At 35.0% G+C, this 24,174-nt stretch overlaps 2 protein-coding genes across 6 annotated transcripts in view; one reads left to right on the top strand and one right to left on the bottom strand.

The window, feature by feature from the left end:
• Nucleotides 1–2,594, top strand: part of marchf1 (membrane-associated ring finger (C3HC4) 1) — a 136,839-nt gene extending 134,245 nt beyond the window's left edge. For all 5 annotated transcript variants that reach the window (XM_034013705.3, XM_034908724.2, XM_059002562.1 and 2 more), the window contains one exon: nt 389–2,594. In XM_034013705.3, the coding sequence (XP_033869596.2) occupies nt 389–690 (302 nt within the window). In that variant the 3' untranslated portion in view covers nt 691–2,594. The remainder of the gene's footprint in view (nt 1–388) is intronic.
• Nucleotides 2,318–14,472, bottom strand: LOC117408730 (translation machinery-associated protein 16-like). The gene is made up of 7 exons (XM_059002597.1): nt 14,350–14,472; nt 13,382–13,500; nt 11,806–11,843; nt 11,608–11,692; nt 7,931–8,079; nt 6,230–6,272; nt 2,318–4,606 (listed from the first exon to the last, which is right to left on the bottom strand). Exons 1-7 carry the CDS (start codon nt 14,374–14,376, stop codon nt 4,366–4,368), a joined length of 702 nt encoding a protein of 233 aa, XP_058858580.1. The 5' UTR covers nt 14,377–14,472; the 3' UTR covers nt 2,318–4,365.
• Between the last annotated feature and the right edge of the window lie 9,702 nt (nt 14,473–24,174).

Below are 24,174 nucleotides of genomic sequence, written 5' to 3'. Positions count from 1 at the left end.
AACTTGGATAGGCAGAGTATGTCAGTGTATTCAGTGCTGCAAGAAGTTTCTTCCACATGGGGAAATGAAACCTTTTTAAAGTATTCATGAAAGGTGTTGGATTGCCAGTAATGTAAAGTAAGTACTTGCAAGGACAGATTAGATGTAGAATTTGTCTACATGGGGTGGTCAAAATTATTTCAACATATTGATTGTATAGTATAGTTTCATAATGTGTTAAACCAACCATTTACTGAGAAAATTGAAATTGTGGGAGCACCTACATTTTGTGGATTGCAAGATGTAGTTGTTTTATATCAATGACTAACATGGATTTAACTCACTAAATAAATACAAATTAAAAACCCTTGTAATTACTGTTTATTGGTGTTTTTGATTCATTTTACAGGTATCCTTGAGTGGCCATTTTGGACCAAGCTGGTTGTTGTAGCCATTGGATTTACAGGAGGCCTTGTCTTTATGTACGTTCAGTGCAAAGTCTATGTTCAACTATGGCGGAGGCTTAAAGCATACAATCGGGTCATCTTTGTTCAGAACTGCCCGGACACTTCTAAAAACACTGAGGAAAAAATCTCGTCCAGCAATCAGAACAACGGGAATAGAGACTCTGTGGCAGTACCAGTGTCACAAACAGAAACAAACGCTCAGCGACCAGGTGGGGGTGCTGTACCTGAAGTTGCACCTGTCTGACAATGTTGAACTTTTGTTTCATTTTTTTCTTTTGTGGGCAAGAACTACCTATGGTTTTGTGGGACACCATCTCCCACAAACACTACAAAGCAGTGGTGGTGAGGTTATAACTATTTAAATGCTGGACCATGTGAACAAGGATACGCTTGGTGAAAAATGCTACAAAAATGTTTATAGCCTGAAGAATATGAAGTCTGGTAGTTTACAGTGGTTGGGAAGTGCAATGATAAATGTACTAAGTCTTAGATCAGAGCACTTTTAAGAAGACATTTAGGACAGTATTAATTATTATTATGTTTCATGTGCAGTTTGAGTTTGTGGTAAGTTATAGTGGCAGATTGTTCAAATAATTATTGAGCCATTCAAGAAATATAGCCCTGTATTGACAAGCAAACTCATCAATTGCTTTAAAATTGACTACCTGTTACTTGAAAGACTACACAACAAGCGGTACGTTCCACTACAATACTCACCTTTCAATGGCTTTTGGGGGTATTTGAGGACAACCGATCCCTCAAAATGTACTTAAGAATCTGCTGTAAAAAAAGGATATTACCTTTCTTTTTTAAAATATTCAGTTTTATTACAGAAAGGAGACTAGAAAACACTGCAAGACACTTCTGTAATTATTTCAGACATTCCAATGGTGATTTGGGCTACATCAAATTCAACCAAGAGATACTAAAACATTACCATTATGAATGATGTTAGGACATTTAAGATACAGAAACCAAGGGCCTAGCCTATATATGTTTGTGGTTGCTATAATGTTATTTTCTTAACAATAATCAGATAAATGACATGTTGTGGACCATGGCTGTGATATCTTAATAAAACAATCACTGAAAAGATGGGTGTTTTTAAACTGAATATGTGACATATTATTGTGGAGCAAAGAAATCCCAGTTCAGTGTTCACCTAAGCACTAAGGTACTATTTAGCATTACAGTGCATTTAAGGACAAGGGAAAGAGGGTTTATTAATGTGTAAAGTTACTTATAAAAACTAAACAATGGTGCAATAATTTATATATAATATATATATATATATATATATATATATATATATATATATATTATGCATTGTCTAAAAGAACAATCATTCCTAATCAGCAAACTTGCATTTCTTTTGGACTTATTATGGACGTCATGTGTAGTGGAATCTCATAACGACTATGCTAAAATTACCCCCCCTCCCCCATTCCTTCCATCCATCCATCCACCCACATCCTAAAACGCAAGTTTATTTTAAATGCTGTTGGTGATTTTAGCAGTGCATTTCACATGTAAAAGTCTCCATAGCAACCTGTGTATGTGTAAGCCTTTAAAAATTGCTCTGCTGCTGATTTGTATTCAGTGCTAACATGGCAATGTGTCATGATTATTGTGAAGCAGTGGCATGTTTACATCTGCCTTATGTACTGTATACTGGAAAGTGCAGACACCGACTAGAACCGAACCAAAACTATTCTTCAAAACACTTTTGTGCACCTATGAATGGTTATCTAAAACAAATGTTCAAATACAAAATCAACACAATCATTTAAGGCTTTTAAGTAAGCTGTTTATTACTAGCATTTAATTATTAAGTAAAGTTTTTTTTCAAAGGAATACAACTGGTCATTAGAAACACTATAACAAGACTGATTTTAATCATTTGTGCAAAGCAAATTTATTCAAAGTACAGCAATTGAAATGAATTCTCAAATGTTCTGGTAGCCAACCTGTTTACTGTTCAACAAGGAATACATCATATGAATCAGCAGCTTAGCGCTGAAGTGTGAAGGCATGCTTGGTATTAGTACTTGCATTTCTTATGTAATTCCAAAATATATGCGACTCATTTTTTATTATTGTCAGTCCATGTTGTTTAATGACGTGTTTCTTATTTTAAATAAATTTTAACTGGTATTTAAAAGTGGAAAAAAATGGTCAATATGTAAAATAATAATTAAAACAATATACACACCTTACTTAAACATTTGTAGCAACACATGGGAATATGTAACACAATAAAATAAAAGGTCCTTATACAGTGCCTTGCAAAAGTATTCAGACCCCTGACCAATTCTCTCATATTACTGAATTACAAATGGTACATTGACATTTCGTTATGTTTGATATTTTATTTTAAAACACTGAAACTCAAAATCAATTATTGTAAGGTGTCATTGGTTTTATGTTGGGAAATATTTTTAAGAAAAATAAAAAACTGAAATATCTTGCTTGCATAAGTATTCATCCCGTTCAGTGGAAACTCCCAGTTTACACCGATGAAAGAAATTGCCCTAATGAGGACACAATTACCTTACCATTGGCCTCCACCTGTGAACCATTAAAGTTGCTGTCACATTTTCTGGATAAAAACCCCACTGTTGAAAGATCATTGGTCAGGCTGTGAATCTGAAGGAAAATGAAGACCAAAGAGCATTCTACAGAAGTTAGAGATAAAGTAATACAAATGCATAAATTGCACTTTGAAGGAGCTACAGAGTTCAGTGGCTGGGAGTGGTGTAATGGTGCACCAGTCAACCATATCAAGAGCTCTGCATAACACTGGCCTGTATGGGAGGGTGGCAAGAAAGAAGCCGTTTCTCAAAAAGTACGATCTGAAAGCACATCTGGAGTTTGCCAGAAAGCATGAGAGTGACCCAGCTGCGATGTGGGAAAAGGTTTTGTGGTCAGATGAGACCAAGATAGAGCTTTTTGGCCAAAACTCAAAGCGCTATGTGTGGCGCAAACCTAACACTGCCCATGCCTCAAGACACACAATCCCTACAGTGAAGTATGGTGGTGGCAGCATCATGCTGTGGGGATGCTTCTCATCAGCAGGGACTGAGCATCTTGTTAAAGTTGAAGGAAGAATGGATGGAGCAAAATACAGGGAAATACTGCAAGAGAACCTGCTTCAGTCCGCTAAAAAACTGTAGCTTGGGAGGAAATTCACCTTTCAGCAGGACAATGATCCCAAGCACAAGGCCAAAGCAACATTGGAGTGGCTCAAGAACAAAAAGGTGAATGTCCTACAGTGGCCCAGTCAAAGTCCTGATCTCAATCCCATTGAGAAACTGTGGCACTATTTGAAAATTGCGGTCCACAAGCGTCGTACAACCAACCTGAACAACATGGAGCAAATCTGCCAAGAAGAATGGGCCAAAATCACTCTGACACTGTGTGCAAAGCTGGTACATACTTACCCCAAAAGACTTAAAGCTGTTATTGCAGCGAAAGGTGGCTCTACCAAATATTAATGCGTGGGGGTTGAATACTTATGCAAGCAAGATATTTCAGTTTTTTATTTTTCTTAAAAATATTTCCCAACATAAAACCAATGTCACCTTACAATAATTGATTTTGAGTTTCAGTGTTTTAAAATAAAATATCAAACAGAACGAAATGTCAATGTACCATTTGTAATTCAGTAATATGAGAGAATTGGTCAGGGGTCTGAATACTTTTGCAAGGCACTGTATACCCTTTAACTGTACAAAGTAGTAATTACAAGGCCTACTGCCCACCAAAGTTATTTAACATAGCCTTTCCAGTTATTAAAAAGAAATTGTTTCCTCCAAAATATTTTCATTTGATGTTTTACACAAATGTTGTAGAAATAAAATCTACATTTTCTTGAATTTCCTGTTCCAAAACAGAATTAACTGATGTCCCAGCAAATTACTCATGGTTGTTTGAGATCTGCCAGCATCTCCGATTCAGGTTCTTCGGACACTTCATCATCACCATCATCATCATCATCATCATCATCATCATCATCAGACTGTGCTGTTAAACTCTCCATGTTCTCATTTTGCCCTTCTTCAATTCCGTTTTTACAGTCTTTCTTTGTGGAATCCAAACCCTTTGATGAAACTGTCTTTATTTTAATATTTGGCAGCTTTTTCAGATCTCCATTCCATTCCCTGCCCAAAAACAATTGAGAGATTATATATATATATATATATATATATATATATATATATATATATATATATATATATATTTGAAGAATTAAAGCTTGTTTTCAAAGACTATGTAATATATAGTGGGTTGTTTTGATGAGGGATTCAATTGGAGTAGGTTGTTGGTCAGTAAAAATATTAAACCTTCAAGCAAGTGTGCTTTTTAAATAATAATAATAATAATATATTTTTTAAAAACAGTAGCGTACCCAGATTACCGGCCAGTGCTTGAAGAAAGATACAGAAGTTGTGGTAAACAAGTAGTGTATATACATCTGTATTGATTAAATGGAAGCAGCAAAGTAATAACTACTGTACTGTGTCTGATATAGTGGCCATCAAGCAGGCATTCAACCTGAACTTGAGGTCAGTGACTGGTATCTTGGCAGCATTTCCAAATAGGCAAACATGTGAGAACAAGACAACAGCAGATGCTAACAGTGTCAGAATAAAGATAAAGAAGATGTAAAATGCTGCTAAAACATCAACAGGTTATGATTCACAAAATAATTAAACCCCTACAAACCACCAATATAAACAGCAGCAAATCTGGACAAAATTACCCACAATAAAAGAACTTCAAAAGGAACAGCTAGATTTACAAAGCTTTTGTCCACTTTATTTTGTAAGTGGGATAAAAGCTGTTTATTTCTAGCTTAGAAACATGAATAACAATGTATTGCAAACTTTGCACTGGTGCAACAAACTAAAAACAAATCTAGTGCAACACCTTTACAGCTTGAAGGATTCATCAACCACAAAAATATTTCAATAAATCCCAGCTGTGAATTATAGCAGTGGGGTGTATAGGTGTAGCAAACTGACCCCTTAACCAATGTTTAATTTTTTGCTGTTCGAGCATGAAGGCTGAATTGAATCCGCATGCAAAATTATGGTAGAGGGGCAGGAGATTTGGATTATAAACCCAAAGTGCAGGTTCCTTTCCCATTGACCAATTAAACACGTTGCTGTGCAACGTAGAATACATATTTTACTAAGAAAGGAGGTTAAAGCTGAATATTCATGAACACATTGTACAGTATTTTAAATAATGAGAACATCACATTGCACTGAGAAAATATAATTCTCAGAATACATCCTGTGGAAGAACTATTCTTTCTAAAAGTAGTGACATGATTATTTGTGATATTATGGCACACTTATAAAACCAAGTAGCTAGCTTCTGCCTAACTTAACTTTTTTATTTTTTAATAGATAGAGACAGCATGAGCCTTCCTCAGAAAGCTCAGCAACAGCTTCAAGGAGGCTGAAGACCTCAAGCTACCTTGCTGTGCTTAACCAGGTGGGGTCCCATGTTAGGACATTACAAGAACTAAACAGTACGGACACTTTCACAAAGCAAAAGGTGCAGCGCAGCCAGTGGGGAAAAAGCTAAATAAAATATATTTTTAAGTTTTTAAAAATACTAGTAAAACTGAGTAGCAGATCTGCATTGGCCATGGTATGCTGTGGAACATGACAGAGGAGCAGCTAAGTCTAATAGAAAACAACTTTCTTAGAAAAAAATAAATTCAATACAACATTTTCCCAGGCAACCATAACATCTTATCAGATAATACTCACCTGAACATTTTAAGATGTTTACCATTCATAATTTCTGGAATTTCTGTAAAAGAAAAAGCAAAGAAAAATAGGTATAAGTTTAATACTACCAGTGGCAGGGTTCTCCACAGACTTCATGTCAGGGAGGTAGAGTATACTTCTTGCTGTTTTTTAACTGCCCTACACCAGTGGTACCTCATGGCAGTAATTGAACGTGGGCTCATTCTCAAGTGAGTCTAATTAGCTTATTTACCCTTCTTGGTATGAGGCTGTAACAAAAACAGCAGATGTACACACAAAACTTCAGAAAGGTCCACATTTCATTGTTTACTTTCTTGCATTTAAATAAGCATTGTACTTGTTGTAACATGCATTTAAGCAAACAAAGTATGTTATATTTAAAAAAAAAAAAAAAAAAACTCTTAACAAATGATATGAAAATGTACCAGTTGTGTTACCAAATGTAAAACTTCTATTACATATGTTTAGTTTGAAATGAACAGTCGTTATTTTTACAATCAAACAGTTTAAACCTTTTGATTGCAAAATCAAAGTGGACATGACAAGGTCTTTTTTTGCCATACTAGGACATGCAGTATTTTGAGTTATATATGCACATTTCTGTCCTGAAAATAAGTGTAATTTAGATATTCCTAAATTCCAGACACAAATTAGAAAAGAAAAAAAAAACATAACAGTTTCTGTGTGGGTCATTCTAAACCCATTCAGTAAATACATTCTTATTCAGGAGACTTTACAGTATTAAAAAGCTGTAAATGATTCATTAAAACCAAAGTGTTTTGGGTCCTCATTTAACCTCCATTATCACATCTCTGGACATAAAACTGCTAAGTGTTTAAAATGTGCTTTATCCACAATTCCAGAATCATGTCCCTGTGGATTTAAGCCAGAAGAGATTGTCCTGATTTTTGAAATACCAGTAAGAAAGTCAATTTTTATTAAACAAGCAAAAAGAGTCACTATTTGACCTGAATTACCCGTATTACACTTACCAAAGATATTTTAAAATGTGCATTTAGTCATATCCACCAGGAATTTTGAAATAAATAATTTCCCTAGCCATGACCGAGATACATTAATGTGACCTTTTATGTAACTCCTCTGGTTCCACCATTATCTACCCTTGCAAAACTAATCAACCCTACAGTTTATTAACGTTCATTAGAACAATGGATTTGGTTCCAAATATGAATACATAATAAAGCACTACAATAACTCTCCTAAAACTGAGTTTCCAATTTTTGTTCCCTATTTCTCCAACACATATGAACCAATACACATATGAACAGAAGCTTTGCTACTGCTGTTAGACTAATACAGTAACTGATAGGTCTAGTACAATGATGAAATTGTAGCAATTTTAATATTTTTTTTTTGGCTTACAAGCATAGATTACAGTATGTATAATTATATAACCACACATGTGTAGTACCTACATCTTTAGTTTTTATTGTGCATTCTCATTTTTGTTCAAAGCAGTTGTTTTAATATTTTATGCCATTCATAATTTTATTTTTTGACTCTCTGAACATCCCTGAAATTAAGGCTGTAGAACCATTTATTTTCACTCATAAGAAGTAAGGTTTGAACTGAAATGATTTCCCTAGTTTCTATAAACCTTTTAATGCCCTGTTTTATTTTGGCAGAGCATTATGAAAATGTCTAACATAATTATTAATAATGAAGGAAAGAAAGTCAAACCTATTCCATATCCCTCATACTGCATTCTCTCCCGTTCAATGGTCTGTTTGATGACATTCTCTCGGGAGCTGTGCTGTCTTCCTTGCCTGCCTTTAATGCCATTCACTAATTCTATCTGTTCCAGCTCACTGTCAAATCGATGCAAATACCTGTGGGAATGAAAAGAGGAACACCACAGAAATTGCACATGGGAAGTAGAATGTACATGCTTTATGCTTTGCTCTCAAAGGGCACATGCATATGAGTCACACAAATGCCAAGTCTTGTACATTTAATATATAGTATACTTTTAAACTGGATGGAATGTAAAATAAATGTGCACATTCAAATTAAATCACATTTATTCTTCTGAAAAGCGAGTTGATAATTCTATATTTTGTCAGCATAATAATGTTATAACAAGCTGTACACTTCAATACTGATCATTAATGCTTCCATCAGCCAGATCTGTTCCTGAGATTTTTTTTTAGAAAGTTGCAACATCACAATAAATCAGATAAGAGATCATTTTAAAAAAACTATTTTTTGATACATTGTCTATTGCCTGTGGATAACCCATCCATGTATTAGTATACATTTAGGATATTTGAGAGATTTTTAAATTAACATTTAATTGTATTGTAGAGAGCAACAATTTGCTGCAAGTCTGTCCACTTTAATATGAGAAAACTATATTGTAAAACACACAGACACCTCAATGATGGACAAAAGAGGGAATATGCTACTCAAAAATGATATTATTTTTCCTATTCACATTATTTATCAGATCTATCCAACACAATAATCACTGAAAGGATGTCTTTGGACCTTTTGACCAATAGTTTCTCCATATTTCTCAAACTTTTGAAAAAAACAATAGACAATATCTTGCTGTTACTCACATATATAATTACAAAGGGAGTATATCATCCATTTATTTTGGTTACTTGAAGTACCCTAAATATTACAAGGGATTTTATATTTTTGAACAGCTATGTTTGAACAAACCTATTTTAAAGTCCAATTTTCATAAACGCTAAAGAAAGGGAAGGCAATGTGCAAAATCAAGAGTGATTGCTTCTGAACACAGCAAAGAGACACTGGTGCATTTTGTCCAATCCATGGAAAGTCTGAGTCAGAATAGGGCTAGGAATTAAAGAGAAACCGACTTCCCCTTTAATGTGACGTACTCTGCATGCGTTTACAGTGATTTTTAGATAGTAAAATAAGCATTAATTTTGTCCATTATAGTAAACACCCCACCACAGGAGCTTATATTGGGTACATGGCAGAAAGTGTATCTGTACAATATATAATGTAATGATCGTTATTGTTGCTGTGAAAAATAGATTTCTATGTAACAAAACCTTTTTTTAGAATAAATACACTTTGTACTTCATAATTCCTAGAAGTCATTTATCGTTAAGTTATTTTTTTAATGCAGTTTTTATTTGAATGTCCTATTTTTCAGAATATCCATGCATATTAAACCAAATATGAATTGGATATGTGCTTATAATAAAAACAATCCATTTTTCATTAATTACTTTACACAGGTATATTGTTAAAAACAAAAACAGTGATTGAAACTTTTTGATTTTACATTTACAGAGCAGCACGAAGTTTAGCCAGGTCATAACACTGAGTGCTTTTTACAGTATAAGGCTACAGCAGATGTGGGGCAGGCATGTATCAAAAGCTGTATTGCAGTCATTCCTGTGAACATGTAAGATAATAAACTGCAGGTTATTTTGGCAATTTGATACAAAAAGTATTGCAATGCACTGTACAGTACATAGCAGAAAAAAGAACAAACCACAATACATCTGTATAGCATGTCACACATACAACTGCCATAATCAGACCATTTAAATAACATATTTAAATAACAGTAAACACAATGCAAAAGCAGAAATTTTAAAGTTACATTAAAACCCACTAAGATAAGAGAGCCATTTTATAAAAGTGTGGTTTTTTTTGTCTTGACTTGAAAACTGTAATGGTCCCAGCTTCCCTGACAAACAAAGGCAGAGTATTCCATAATTTAGGAGCTCTACAAGAAAAAGCCCTACCTCCCGTGTTGCTTTTATTGACCCTAGGGATAACCAGCAGCCCCGCATCCTGTGATCTCAGAGTGCGGTTTAGAAGATACGGGGTCAGTAACTCCTGCAAATAACTAGGTGCTAATCCATTCAGGGCCTTGTAAATTAACAGCAAAATCTTAAAATCATTTCTATACTGTACAGGGAGCCAAAGTAAAGAGGCCAAGACGGGGGTAATATCTTCACTTTTCCTGGTTTTAGTCAGAATTCTACCGGCGGTATTCTGAACAAGCTGCAAGCAGGATACCACACGTTTTGGGACACCAGAAAAAAAAAGGGCATTACAATAATCCATTCTAGATTAAACAAAGGCATGCATTAGTTTCGCATCATCAGATACAGAAATAATTGGTCTAAGTTTGGCTATATTCCTCAAATGGTAAAAAGATACTTTAGTAACTTCCCTAATATGAGTCTCAAATGAGAGATCAGGATCAAAGATGACCACCAAACTCTTAATTTCTAATTTAAGTTTTGATGAGAGACTGCAAGGTCAAACTCATGTAATCCCACATTTCTTTTTAGTTTGTTCTGTGAGCCCACTAGCGTAACCTCTGTTTTATCTGTAAGGCAAGTAGCTAATAATACCCAGGCATAAGAAATTCCTGGCTTCAGGGACAAACGTAGCTGTGTATCGGTATCATCAGCATAGCAATGGAATTTCACTCCGTGTCTGTAGATAATGTCACCTAACGGTAGCATATATAATGAAAACAACAAGGGACCTAGAATGGAAAACAACAAGGGACCTAGAATGGAACTTCCGATAATGCCGATTTTACCTCCCCAATAGAGACAAACTTTTTGTGTTTGTTATGTTTATGGAGTTACATTTTTAATGTCCGATTTTTTGGGAATACCCATGCATTTTAAACACGACACAAATTGGATATGTGTTTTCATTTAAAAAAGGAAATATTATAAAATTGATCTCCTTAAGGACAACACATTGCAGACGCTAACTAACTTTGCCTTAGCATTAGTGCTTTGTCATGTGATCAAAACTGGGCCCTGTATGCACTGAAGATGTGTCAATAATGACCACTTTATGTTTTTTTTTTATTTTTTAAGCAGGTTTTAGTCCAGGTGTACACTGCCTTTTATTAATAACTCTTGTGTGCCTATATTTTATGCAATAATTATGCAATAACCATTTCTCTAGTTTTGACAGTATGCAGTCAAAATAGTTAAATATATCTCAGGGTAATGTCACCCTCCTCTTACTATAATTACATTGAAATGTCTCAGAAATAATATAATCAAAGTCAGTTGGGACAAGATCCTGATTATTATCTCATTTCATTTCATGTACAGTAAACTGTACTGATTGAAATGACATTTTATGAGCGAACACTATTGTAATTAATTCAGTACCTAATGTAAAGCAGGCATATTTGTTATAGCAACACTCTTTGTCTGTTTGAATTATTACTTTGCCTGTTAAAGTCAACTCTGCTTATTTTCACAATTTTTCAACTGGTATTAAATGTGATTGACAGTAGTATATATATATATATATATATATATATATATATATATATATATATATATATATATATATATATATATAACATCATAGATTGATTAAGTGCTTACCTTTCTATAATTGCACATGCTTTTTTCTTACTATACTCAGTTTTGCTGGGATCAAGTTGGCTCTGAAACCAAAGCAGTTTTTCACCTATTAAACCAGAACACATATAATGGTTAATACGTGTATCAAATATTTACAGTTCAAATGTAAATAAAAAAAAGTCAGGAACTATAAATTTGGGTCTGGTCTCCTTAACTCACCTGTAGAACTTAGACGTATAGCTTTCTCATTCTTTTTCCTGCAATGTGGAAACGATCTTGTGATAATTGCATAATAAACATTGTTAGATTTATTTATCTTTATATGTGGACCTAAAAAAAAAAATGTGAGAAAAGAAAATGTAATCCAAGTCAATGTGCTCACTTAGCACTGTATATGTCGTTACTGTTTCCACAGATATCACTATATTCTATACGTTCAGTTGCACACATCATTCTGTGAATGGGCTAGCTATAGTAGACAATCAACATTCCTGGGGTACCCTACCTTTTTGTAGACACAAATGTGTCAAGCTGAAAAATTGGACTAGCCCATACTAGCTGAGCACTATTACAATATAACTGTGCTATTTACAGCTGCAGACAAACGTATTGGCATTCTACACTTAATATAAGATAATTCAAGAAAACATGTTAAATACACGCATTTAGTGAACGTTAGCCACTAATTAATATTACAAAGACCCAAATACACAATATCCGGTAGTTTAACAAACAATCTTTATTAAAAAAAAAAAAAAAAAGAAAAGCACTTTCAAATATTTGTTCATGACACAAGAGTCTATAAAAGTGTAATATAACTAATTAAATAAATTCATTGATTAAAAACCATTATACAGTAACTAACCTGTATTATACAGTCAATAGCCAGAAAAAGAGCTAACTATTTCTAACATCCGTTGAAGACAGTTGGATTCACATTTGAGAAAAGCACTCGTAGCAAACTCCAACAAAGGAAATGGCTACAGAACAGTATCAAAGAAATATGGAATATCAAAATCCACAATCAGAGCAATAATCAAGAAGTAACAAAGAACAAATTCAACTGAAACGCTTGAAAGAAGTGGATATCCAAAGATAATTACGGGTACAGTAGGTGGGAGAATCATCCAAGCAGCTAAAATAAATCCAAGATTAACAGCCAGTGACTTAAAGAAAGATTTAGAAGCATCAGGCATTATAGTGCATGAAACAACTGTATACAGGCACATGAATACAGAATTGTATATAAGCAGACCTCATTGCAAACCACTTTTAAATACATTTCCTAAAACAAACTGTCAGAACAGAAAATAGGAGGCACTTTTTTACAGAGAATTGTGAGGGTCTGGAACCAACTCCCCATTAATGTTGTTGAAGCTGACACCCTGGGATCCTTCAAGAAGCTGCTTGATGAGATTCTGGGATCAATAAGCTACTAACAACCAAACGAGCAAGATGGGCTGAATGGCCTCCTCTCGTTTGTAAACTTTCTTATGTTCTTATGTCTAAAATTTGCCAAGATATGAACAGGAATGTGAAGCATTCTTCAGCAAAATTCTCTGGTCCAATAAGACCAAAATAGAACTTGTCCCCAAACATGGACCAAAGTATGTTTGGAGAAAAAAGGTAAAGCCTTCAATAAAGAAAACCTTGTACCTACAGTTAAACATGGAGGTGGTTCGATTGTGATATGGGGGTGCTTTAGCAGTTCAGGGAGTGGAGACATTCATTTGCTTGAAGTATATCTACTGTATACAAAACGTGTTCAAATAGGGATTCTAGAGATGTTTCTTACCTTTCTTTTTTTTCCTGTTTGGTTACCTCTCTTGCCATCTGAGCAGCTTTTCTGCTGTATGGGTGCACAACTTTCTTCTCCACTGCCCCTTTACCTTTGAGTGCTTTAGGTGCTTTTGGCTTCAAAGAATATAGTTACATGGAAAACAAATAATCCAGAGCAATATAACTAATATTGAACGCATTGCTGTGCACTGACACCCCACCACCCCAACATAACCATGCCTGCAATGCATTGGTGTGAAACGCACTGGGTTCCCAGTTGAAAAGCCTGAAATATCTCAAACTGTCCCACTGAACATGGAGCCATATGGTCACTTATTATAACTGATAGTAACTAAATAACTGCACTGCATACAGCACCAAAGTAACCACAGACACAACATCTCTGAAATGATGCAAGTGTCTGGTTTAGGGAAAAAACAAAACAAAAACAAAAAAAAAAACATGCTGCTACCGTCCCATACTCCCACAACACAGTGCAGTATGTACTAAAATATAATGTAATTTTGGATGCTGACCTAAAACTTAGTATTGCATGCGTGTTTCATTGGGGAATTATAATTGTAACAGTGTTTCCTTAATAAACATAATCAACAATGTAACTACTTAGTTACCAGCTGTATACGCGCCCTGTTGTCATTGTCATAGTTTATTTGGTAAGGTTTTTTTGTTTTGTTTGTTTGTTTTTTCATACAAATATAAATTGGTCTCCGGGCAGAAGAGCTGTACCATGGCGTTCGCCAACATTCAGAAACACAATTAATAATACTGTTCGCTTTCTAAACACTATAGTATGAATCAACATATATCTTGCTAAAGAAAATCGGCTTAACACACGGTGCGTGGATATGGGCTATCAAATGTTTACAGCTTTATAATCCGAACTTTTTGTTTTTTCAATGTCTTTTTGTTGCAACATGCTCAATTTTATTCAAGAAGAGCTACATCAAGTTATAGAAACCTTACCATTTTAAGAAAATGTCTCAAACACATGTGCGCGTGCCAGGCAGCAAGGCGGAAAAGGCTACACTGGTATTTTCGTTCCGTGGAACTAACTGGTAAAGTACAACACAGTTCCGGATAACGAAGAGCAAGCGGTTGCGAAACGTATATTCATAATGATATACTTGAAGAGGGATACAACTAATTTTGCTACATACGAAGGTTTTATTTTAAATGGGAAGATTAAAATGTACTTAGTAATAAAGGAAGACATCATGTGATATGTGACATGATCATCTCCACCTTTACTGTACCATATTGTACCCAGTTTAAGATCATTTTCTTTTCGTACGTTTTTTTTTCTACATCTTCACATTTGCACATGCAGATGCTTACAGATGTTCAGCTGGTACAACACACTCTTCCTTTGTTTTGAAATGGGACAGTTTATTTTGTTCCAACAACATTACATATTATCAGTATGTCTGTTTGTTTTTAAATCAGAAGCAAGGTTCGCCGTTCGCACACTCCCCAGACCTCAAACTAAGGGTGAATTTGCTGCCAACAATAGCGCAGGGTATGTGAACATCAACGCGGGATCCGGAGACCACTTACCACAACAGAGGCCAAAAATTAAGAACAAGAACGAGAGTACAGAAAGAAGACCGATTTTAAAATCCACTGTTCTAAGGCCACACTTCAGTTTTTTATTTATTTATTTATTTATTTATTTATTTATTTATTTTTATACAAGCCGAGCTTCACAGAGTCGCAAAACATGCTAGATGACGTACTTTTTTATATTTATATTTTGTATTGTGTTATGAAAGTATATCAGACCAATACAATAGAATATTGTTTTAGCATGGGTTTATACATACTGTAAAATATTACATTATTTTTTTTTTTACACAGGGCAGACCCAATTCCCTACAAAGAGGATTTGGCCAGAAACCCTTTAGGGTTCCGAGCCATTTTCACTTGTTTTTTTTTTTGTTTTGTTTTTTTTTTGTTTTGTTTTTTTACTGTTGTTAGATTTGTGCCTGTAACTCTTTAACTATAAATGTTACAGGTACATATTATACATTAAATGATGTGCACACACTAGGCTTTCCTAAAAAAGTGAAATAGCGTGAAACTCACCCTGTTCAGTACAGATAACAAAAACCACAGAAAAAAAGAGAGCTGCTTTTTAGGAATATATACAGTATTATCTATACAGTGCCTTGCATAAGTATTCAACCCCCTTGGACTTTTACACATTTTGTAGTGTTACAACCTGGAATTAAAATGGATTTAATTAGGATTTTTTGTCACTGATCTACACAAAATAGTCCATAATGTCGAAGTGGGGAAAAAAATCTACATATTTTTCAAAATTATTTACAAATAAAAAACTGAAAAGACTTGATTGCATAAGTATTCACCCCCTTTGCTGTGACACCCCTAAATAAGCTCTGGTGCAACCAATTGCCTTCAGAATTCACACAATGAGTTAAATGGAGTCCATCTGTGTGCAATAAAAGTGGTTCATATGATTTCAGATTAAATACACCTGTCTCTGTAAGGTCCCACAGTTGGGTAGTGCATTCAAAGCAAAGATACTACCATGAAGACCAAGGAGCTTTCAAAACAACTCCGGGATAAAGTTGTGGAAAGGCACAGATCAGGGGAGGGGTATAAAACGATTTCAAAGGCATTGAATATCCCTTGGAGCACAGTAAAGTCAATCATTAAGAAGTGGAAGGTATACGGCACCACCCAGAATCTGCTTAGAGCAGGAGTCCTCCCAAACTGAGCAGCCGGGTAAGAAGGGCATTGGTCAGAGAAGCCAGCAAGAGGCCAATGACAACTCTGAAAGACCTACAGTGTTCCATGGCTGAGATGGAAGAAACTGTCCATGTGTCAACAATAGCTCAGGTACTCCACAAATCTGGCCTGTATGGAAGAGTGGCAAGAAGGAAGCCATTTCTGTAAAATCCTGCTTGGAATTTGCAAAAAGACATGTGGGAGACTCTGAAAAGATGTGGCAAAAGATTATGTGGTCTGATGAAACAAACATTGGCCTAAATGCCAAGCGTTATGTCTGGGGCAAACCCAACACAGCACATCACCCAGGTAACACCATCCTTAGAAGCATGGTGGTGGCAGCATCTTGCTATGGGGATGATTTCATTGGCAGGGACTAGGAAGCTTGTCATGGTAGAGGACAAAATGGATGGAGCTAAATACAGGCAAATCCTTGAGGAAAACCTGCTTCATTCTGCAAAAGACCTAAGACTGGGATGGAGATTCACCTTTCAGCAGGACAATGACCCCAAGCACACAGCCAAAGCGACACTGGAGTGGCTTAAAAACAAGAAAGTGAATGTCCTAGAGTGGCCCAGTCAAAGCCCAGACTTGAATCCGATTGAGAATCTGTGACAAGACTTGAAGATTGCTGTCCACCAACGATCCCATCCAACTTGACAGAGCTTGAACAATTTTGCCAAGAAGAATGGGCGAATATTGCACAATCCAGATGTGCAAACCTGGTAGAGACTTACCCCAAAAGACTCACAGCTGTAATTGCTGCCAAAGGTGGTTCTACCAAGTATTGACTCAGGGGGGTGAATACTTATTTAACCAAGACATTTCAGTTTTTTTTTATTTTTCATTAACTGTTGTTTCACAATAAAAATGATCTTGCCTCTTCAAAGTGTTGAGTAGGTTGTGTAAATCAAAGGAAAAAAAATTCAATTTAAATGCATCAAGATTTCAGGTTGTAACACAACAAACTTTGAAAACATACAGGGGGGGTGGGGTTGAATACTTACTATAGGTACTGTATATTCTACATTCTAATTTTACTTTAACAATTTATGTTTTCATAATCGCAAGTGTTTGAGCTGTAATAAGAAATTGAGGTTTTTATTAGATTGTTTATTGATTGACTGAGTGCCCTATTTTTGTTTCAAAATTATTCAAAAAGTGTCAAGAGGACGGACACTTGGTAATGAATCACGTAACAGTGACAGAATTGGTAAGATCTGTCCAAGTTATGTGAAACTAGGTTTTTAGATCTTTCTTTTTATTATTATTAATAATAATAATAATAATAATAATAATAATAATAATAATAATAATAATAATAATAATAATAATAATTTGTGTGGTATTTGTGAAAAATAAATTCAAAATGTGCTATTTGTGGCTGTTACTATTTCCATTCTGGTGAATGAGATGTAATTAAACTAAATAAATGAACTGAGAACTACAGAAACACAGCTACAAGTGTGTCTTTTTTAGTCTGAAACAAATTGTTATACTTAGGGGCGTGTCTGATACTCAGTGTCATTAATATTAATATACATTGCTCTTGAGCCACTCAACTAAGGTATTTTTTCTAGAGAGGTGGTAATATGATGTGCGCTCCGAGCCTGCCTCATTGACTCTGACACTGACAGTCAGAGGGAGACAGTGACAGTCACAGACAAATCGGACAGTCAGAAGGTGCCGCCTTCTTTTTCTCTACCATGCCTAGTGCAATGGTTGATCAGATTATGAGGGCAGATCCTCCTAACCAACCCCTAAACAAAACGATTGAATATTTTTTCTTTTCCAAATACGATATAAAACTCAAAACAGTGTAGTGTAATACAAGAATCAAAGGCGACTTTAAAAGAAAGACATCGCTACTTCGGTGCATAAGCATGATTGATCATTACATGTTTTGATTTTGTGTGTTTGGATCATAAACCTGTTTGCCCACCCTAGTGTTGCAAATCAGTATTCGATTTCAGCTTATTAAAGTAGGATACCTGTTAATCCAAATATTTATTAAAATAATTTTCGGAGAATTTCATAGATATATAAGCAGCCAAAACATTCAGTAACTACAAACCAGTTTCATCCTGATTGAGGCTCACCAGCGCAGTGTAACCTTGTGTTTTGACCACACTCTTGTTGTAATTTTGCCCTTCATTTCAACTGACAGCTCCAGTTATTGCAGGTTATTGCAAATGTTATTTGGGTATTTGCAGTCTTATTGCATACCCAGTTAACATGTTTTGGATATCTCTGTCCTTAACAATGACTGGAGCTGCCAGTTGAAATGAAGGGATAAATGACTACACTGTTTTGACTGCTTGTTTATCTTATTATTAAGTTATTATTAAGTTATTTAGCAGTTATTTGTTTATCTATGAGGTTCTCCAAAAAGAAAAGTGTCACAGTGTTATTAAATTTGTTATTGATTTTGTACTTCATCCTTTATGCCTTTAAGGTCAACTGAACAGTATAACTAACAAAAAAACACTCTATTTTCTTATCAGTATGTATTCAAGATTTATTGTCTGTCATTTATTATATACTAAAGACTTGTCTGTTGTTTCAGCTGATCTGATTGAAATCAGTCGATTAAATGGCACGTTATCAATCAAAATCATCCCATATTAATGGGCCAGTAGGTACCTACTAGCCTACTAACCCCTAAATCTACCCCCTACCCCTAAACCTAATGTCTACAACTAACCTAATCTATACCACTAAACCTAATCTCAACCCCTAAGCCTTACTATTAAAGTAATTTTTACTATTTTTTCAATACTGCTTTTTAGCTCCCTCTACTACATCCGACGTTCATTAAAGCGCTTCATCCCAACCTACTGTACCTCTTGGGAGGCTACTAGGTACCTATTGGCTCATTCCTATGGGATGATTTTCCTTGATAACGTCCCATCCAATCGGCTGATTCCAATCAGATCGGGTGGTTGTTTATTAATTTGTTGCAAGACTTACTGGAAAGAATTTATATTTTGAAATTAAGCAACAGTTGTTCCAATAATTAAAGGCTCCATGTCCGTCCTGTTATGTGAACAATAAAATGGCATTATCACTTTCACTTTTTTATTTATTTTTTTAATATCTATACTATCAATGTTGTATTAACTGGAAATCACATATTTATGTGCCTGCAAGTAGTCAAGTAAGTTTCAAGTGTGGGAGATTGAAGGATTAAAGTTTTGATCAATAGTGAATTTACTGTGAATTCATACCAAGAAAAACACAGTTTCAAATGATTAACACTACCTTGGTTGTCTTGCTACAATGTCCCCACAAAGGGGCTCTAGAGCAAATACAGAGCAAGCTCTTATCAGCGCCTCTGCAACATTCCAATACACTCGCATTCAAGCCTATGTACTAATAGGGTCATCTACAGGAAATACACAAGTAGGCCCTCATTTGACAGGACTGAATCTTCGCTTTCCAATGACATATGGGTTGTCTCTCTCAGTGCCTGAGTAAAAAGAGTTAAAGAGCCAGGTCGCGGGCAGGATATTTAACATTGGGCAGACCCTAAGTTAATACACTATACACTGAAAGCCTTTTGTCCAAAATGTCCTGAAATACATGCTTTTTTTTTAGTCATTTAAACCTTTTGTGGACCTGCAAAAAAATAAACCTTTTCATTTGTATTCATTTTTATTCATGCGAGCTGACGGGTTGTGGAAACACAGTCATTGTTTTCTGTCTGGCAGAGTAAATTGATTTTGATTTGAACAGCTGGTTAACCTCATTCTAGAAACACCACAACATCACATTCAGAGCTGTATGCTAGAATAATATTGTATTTATAGTTGATTGTTCATTTATTAAAGGTGTCACTGATGCATACATTGTTCATTTATTAAAGGTGTCACTGATGCATACATTTTCTGTGTGTGGTCCCAATAGAATTTTTACAATGCATACTGATTTTTCTGAGTTATTGCAGCAGGGTTAGGAAGAAGTACCAGTTGCCGTGTTTTTAAATAAAATATTTTCAAGGGTATATAACTACATTTGAATGATAATGTTTTACCCTTCTTGTAGATTTGTATAATATCTGCAGTCCTACTGATATTTATGTAATGGATGATAATAATTTTTTTTAATTATTCTTCTTCCCGCCAAAGTTGCTTGAAAACTGACGGAATCCGGTAGGATGGTAGATGCTTATGGGAAGTTGATAAGTGTTAATTGAACATATGTCTTAGGTCACATGGTTTGGCCGCTATATTGGATTGAAAAAAACATTTTGCCTGAATGAAAAAATGTGTCTTTCGCAAACCACTTATTGCAGAGTGCTGATAGTTGGTAAACTTGTTGAGGGATAGTCCAAGATGAAATGTTGTTCGTAAGAAGCTGATTGGTTGTGTGGTATGGCGGCCATGCTGCATGACATCAAAATCGCACGGTACAGGTGTCATAATCACAAACTACAAAGATATTCTTCTCCCAAACCACTAGTCTGATTGAACCAAAAATTGGCACACATGATCCTAGTGTGGTTGGCTTTAAAGGTTGTTCAAGTGAAGTTGCTGCAATAAAAAACATGGGGGCCAATTTGGATGACATCATCAACATACAAAACTGGCTAATAACTCCTTATAGAGTTCAGATAGGGTCATGGTTACTATGGAACACATATAGTAATCCATGTACGCTCTATAAAAAAGATGTCATTGCCCGTGACCTTTGACCTCTGCTAAAGGTCAAATGTAAAACTGGCTTATAACTCCTTATAGAGTGCACATAGGGTCATGGTTACTATGTAATAATGACATTCTGTATTATTTACTAAAGTGTTTGGTACTGGTACTGGCATTCTGCACTATTTGCTAAAGTGTTTGGTATTGTTACTGGTACTGGAAGCCGTAAAGTTGCTGGCAACTCTAGCTTTAAGTGTAACTGTATATCTAACATGACTTTTATTGCTGGCAAGGAAAGTATTTAGTAATGATATAATGAACATACAACTGCACACCATAAGTCAGTGATTTCATAAAGGGGTTCAGGGGACATGATAAACCATGAGAGCAAAGATTGTCACCAGAACCCAGAAATGGAATCATAACCTAATATATATTGAACCTAATATATATATATACCTAATATAGTAGTTATACGTTGTGACATAGGGTTATAGGATGTCTGTGTAAGTACAGAGACTGAGACAATAGTTATTTTCAGAAAAAGTAGTGCTTCATTCAGAATTACGAAATTAGACATTTTTAAATAATAGGATAGTTGTGAGCAAGATTGGTGGTTAGTTGAGGAATAACATCAGCTGGAGGATCAACTGAGGAAGCTTTTCTTCTTTTATTGGGGTGTACAGTGCATAGCAGGTTCCAGTGTACAATATACATTATATTTAAGGCTTCTGATTTGTTTATCTACTCTAAATAAATGACCACTCAGAGTAGTATGTCCAATCCTTAGCCTATCCAAATATCTTCCTTCTTTCCTTCCCAACTCCTTATTTACCCAACTATTATTAATCTCTTTTTGAATATTATAATAAAACCTTCCTTTTACATTTTTATCCCAGCTCTCCTGCCATTCTTTTACTATTTATTTCTTTTTATTTTACAAAAACTCCCATTTCCTGAGATCCCAGAGGAATCACCACATCAATCTTCTCCCTTTTTAACCCATTCTTTGCTGCTAGATCAACCATTTCATTGCCCAGTATACCAGAATGCCCAGGAATCCATATTAACCTAACTTCAATCCCCTTTATTGTATAATCGTTGTATCTTTGAATTAACTAAAAAAAGGATATCCTTCCTATTAACAAATTCCCCTTTTAAAGTGTTAAACACACTTAATGTCTGTAAATATGACTGCTTTCTTAGGATTTAGTTCCGCTATTTTAACTATTGCAAATTAAAATATCTACCATTTCTGCTACATATACTGATAAATGGTCAGACAGCCTACCTATTTTACAGATATCCAGTTCTGGTATACTATATACGCCATTGCCACTCTTCCTGGTTTTGGATCCTTGGATACATCTTTAAAAAACACAATGCTCTTATCCTTTACAAAAGCTTGACTCTTTCTTTTCAAGTACATTTTTTCCCCCCTTTTTTCACTTACTCACTTAAGTCTATACAGCAAATTGGTTTGTCCACCAACCATTCTTGTAACACATTCAAATGAACATTCTTTACTAAATTCAGGTTCTCAGTTCCTATCTCCATTATCTATTTCTGCATCCAAAAACCTAACGCTCCCCCATTTGTCTCCCAAATCTCCTTTTTATAGTCATTTATCCATCTATCGTCCATGCCTTTCCTTGGAGGAAATGCTATATGAACATAATGAACCTTAATCCAATATTTAATGCTTAATAATTTCCTCCTTAATTCCAGTGGCATCTCATTTACCAAAACTTGCAGAGGATTCATCGGAGCGGATTTCATAGATCCTACACACACCCTTATTGCTTTAGCCAATTTTTTCATCTTGCTTTTACATGTTCCCACTAGTATCTGACTTCCATAGTCTACTACACTCCTAATTAATCCTCTGTATATCATCATCATACTAGATTTTTTCGCTCCCTGAAGTATTTCTTAGAATATTAAGCCTTCCTTTGCATTTATCTATTATGGTACTTATCTGTTTTTCCCAGCTCAACTCCCAGGTATCTGAATTCTTCCACTTCTTTAAGTATCTTATCTTGATATAGTATACTTAAACTCCCCTGCTCTCTCCTCCTATGTGAAAACAAGAGTACTTCTGACTTTGGTTTTGATATTTTAAAACCCCATTGATTAGGCCACTTTTCCAGATTATTCATTGCCACCTGCAATTCTCTCCTAACTATTTTAATATGTTTATGTCTTTTATAAATAACCCCATCATCAGCAAACAAACCCACAGCTACATTAGATCCTAATAATATATCATCTACTAAATCATTAATCATTATATTAAATAGCAATGGCTGATAACACGTCCTTGAGATGTTCCATTTTGCATCTCAAACCTTTCAGGTAACTTCCCCTTAATTTTCACTTGAAATCCTCTTTCCTTCAGAAAATCTCCTGAAAAGTCCTCCCCCTTGTTACCAGTGTTGCTACTTTATATATTAAACCTTCTTTCCAAACCATATCATACGCCTTCTCTATGTCAATGAATACTGACCCAACCACCTCATTTGACTTCTGTAGATAATCTTACCAGTTGTTCTATCATATATCTGTATTGACGAAAACCACTCTGATATTCACTCCGTAAAAAGTGCAGTTGGGCAATGGCCCTCATTTCTGACTTGCATCTCACATTGATTCATTCTGAATACTTTAACCCATCCCAACTACTGAGTGGCTGCAAATTCCTACATTTCTATTGGAGGATTGCAACACGCTTGCGAGATTTAAACACACAGAACCCCAAAGGAATATGCCTGTGACCATAAGGATTTAATTGTGGAAGACAGCACAGACGGTACAGTTGGAGTGTGCTGACGACTTACTATACATATTGTGACAGAAAAAAACTAAAGTAACAGTAAAAAATAATTTCATACAGAATATAAAAAGCGAAAGCACCCCCCCCCCCCAAAAAAAATATATATTTCCATAAAACTCGAAAATAGATTAAAAAAAAATATGCACCTAAAATGAAATGAATAATAATAATAATAATAAAAAGCCCTAATTATGAGTGGTAAACTCCTTTTACACGTGGCATTACACCCCTAAAGCCTAAGGAAAGAAGCAGCATGCTATATATTTCAGTGATAAGCTCATTAAAATGCAACAACATCTACTAGCAACAGCTGGAAACTAGAATGTATTGACATTGCTGTTTTAAGTTTTCAAAAAAACCCAAAAAACAATTGCTATAAAATGGCCCCTACAACTAGCTTCCCTAAAAGGTGTCAGAAATAAATACCAATGTGCTGAGATTCAGCAACACTTTTAAAGGGGCTGCATTAAGATTAAGAAACATTACAATAATATATTCATTAGGACTAAAAAGAAACATAGTTTGACAAAAAAGATGTGTCAATACCACTAACTGAATGTTATA

This window comes from Acipenser ruthenus, chromosome 2 (assembly GCF_902713425.1).
Source record: "Acipenser ruthenus chromosome 2, fAciRut3.2 maternal haplotype, whole genome shotgun sequence".
Lineage (NCBI taxonomy): Eukaryota > Metazoa > Chordata > Actinopteri > Acipenseriformes > Acipenseridae > Acipenser > Acipenser ruthenus.
This window is presented reverse-complemented; position numbering and strand designations above follow the sequence as displayed.

Excerpts from the sequence above, each read along its gene's own strand:
- LOC117408730 (XM_059002597.1), bottom strand. The coding sequence starts at position 14,376 with ATGTGTTTGAGACATTTTCTTAAAATG. Across the intron at positions 6,273-7,930 it reads GTATGAGGGATATGGAATAG|AAATTCCAGAAATTATGAAT; the intron begins GTTTGACTTTCT and ends TTTCTTTTACAG. Across the intron at positions 4,607-6,229 it reads AAACATCTTAAAATGTTCAG|GGAATGGAATGGAGATCTGA; the intron begins GTGAGTATTATC and ends GTTTTTGGGCAG.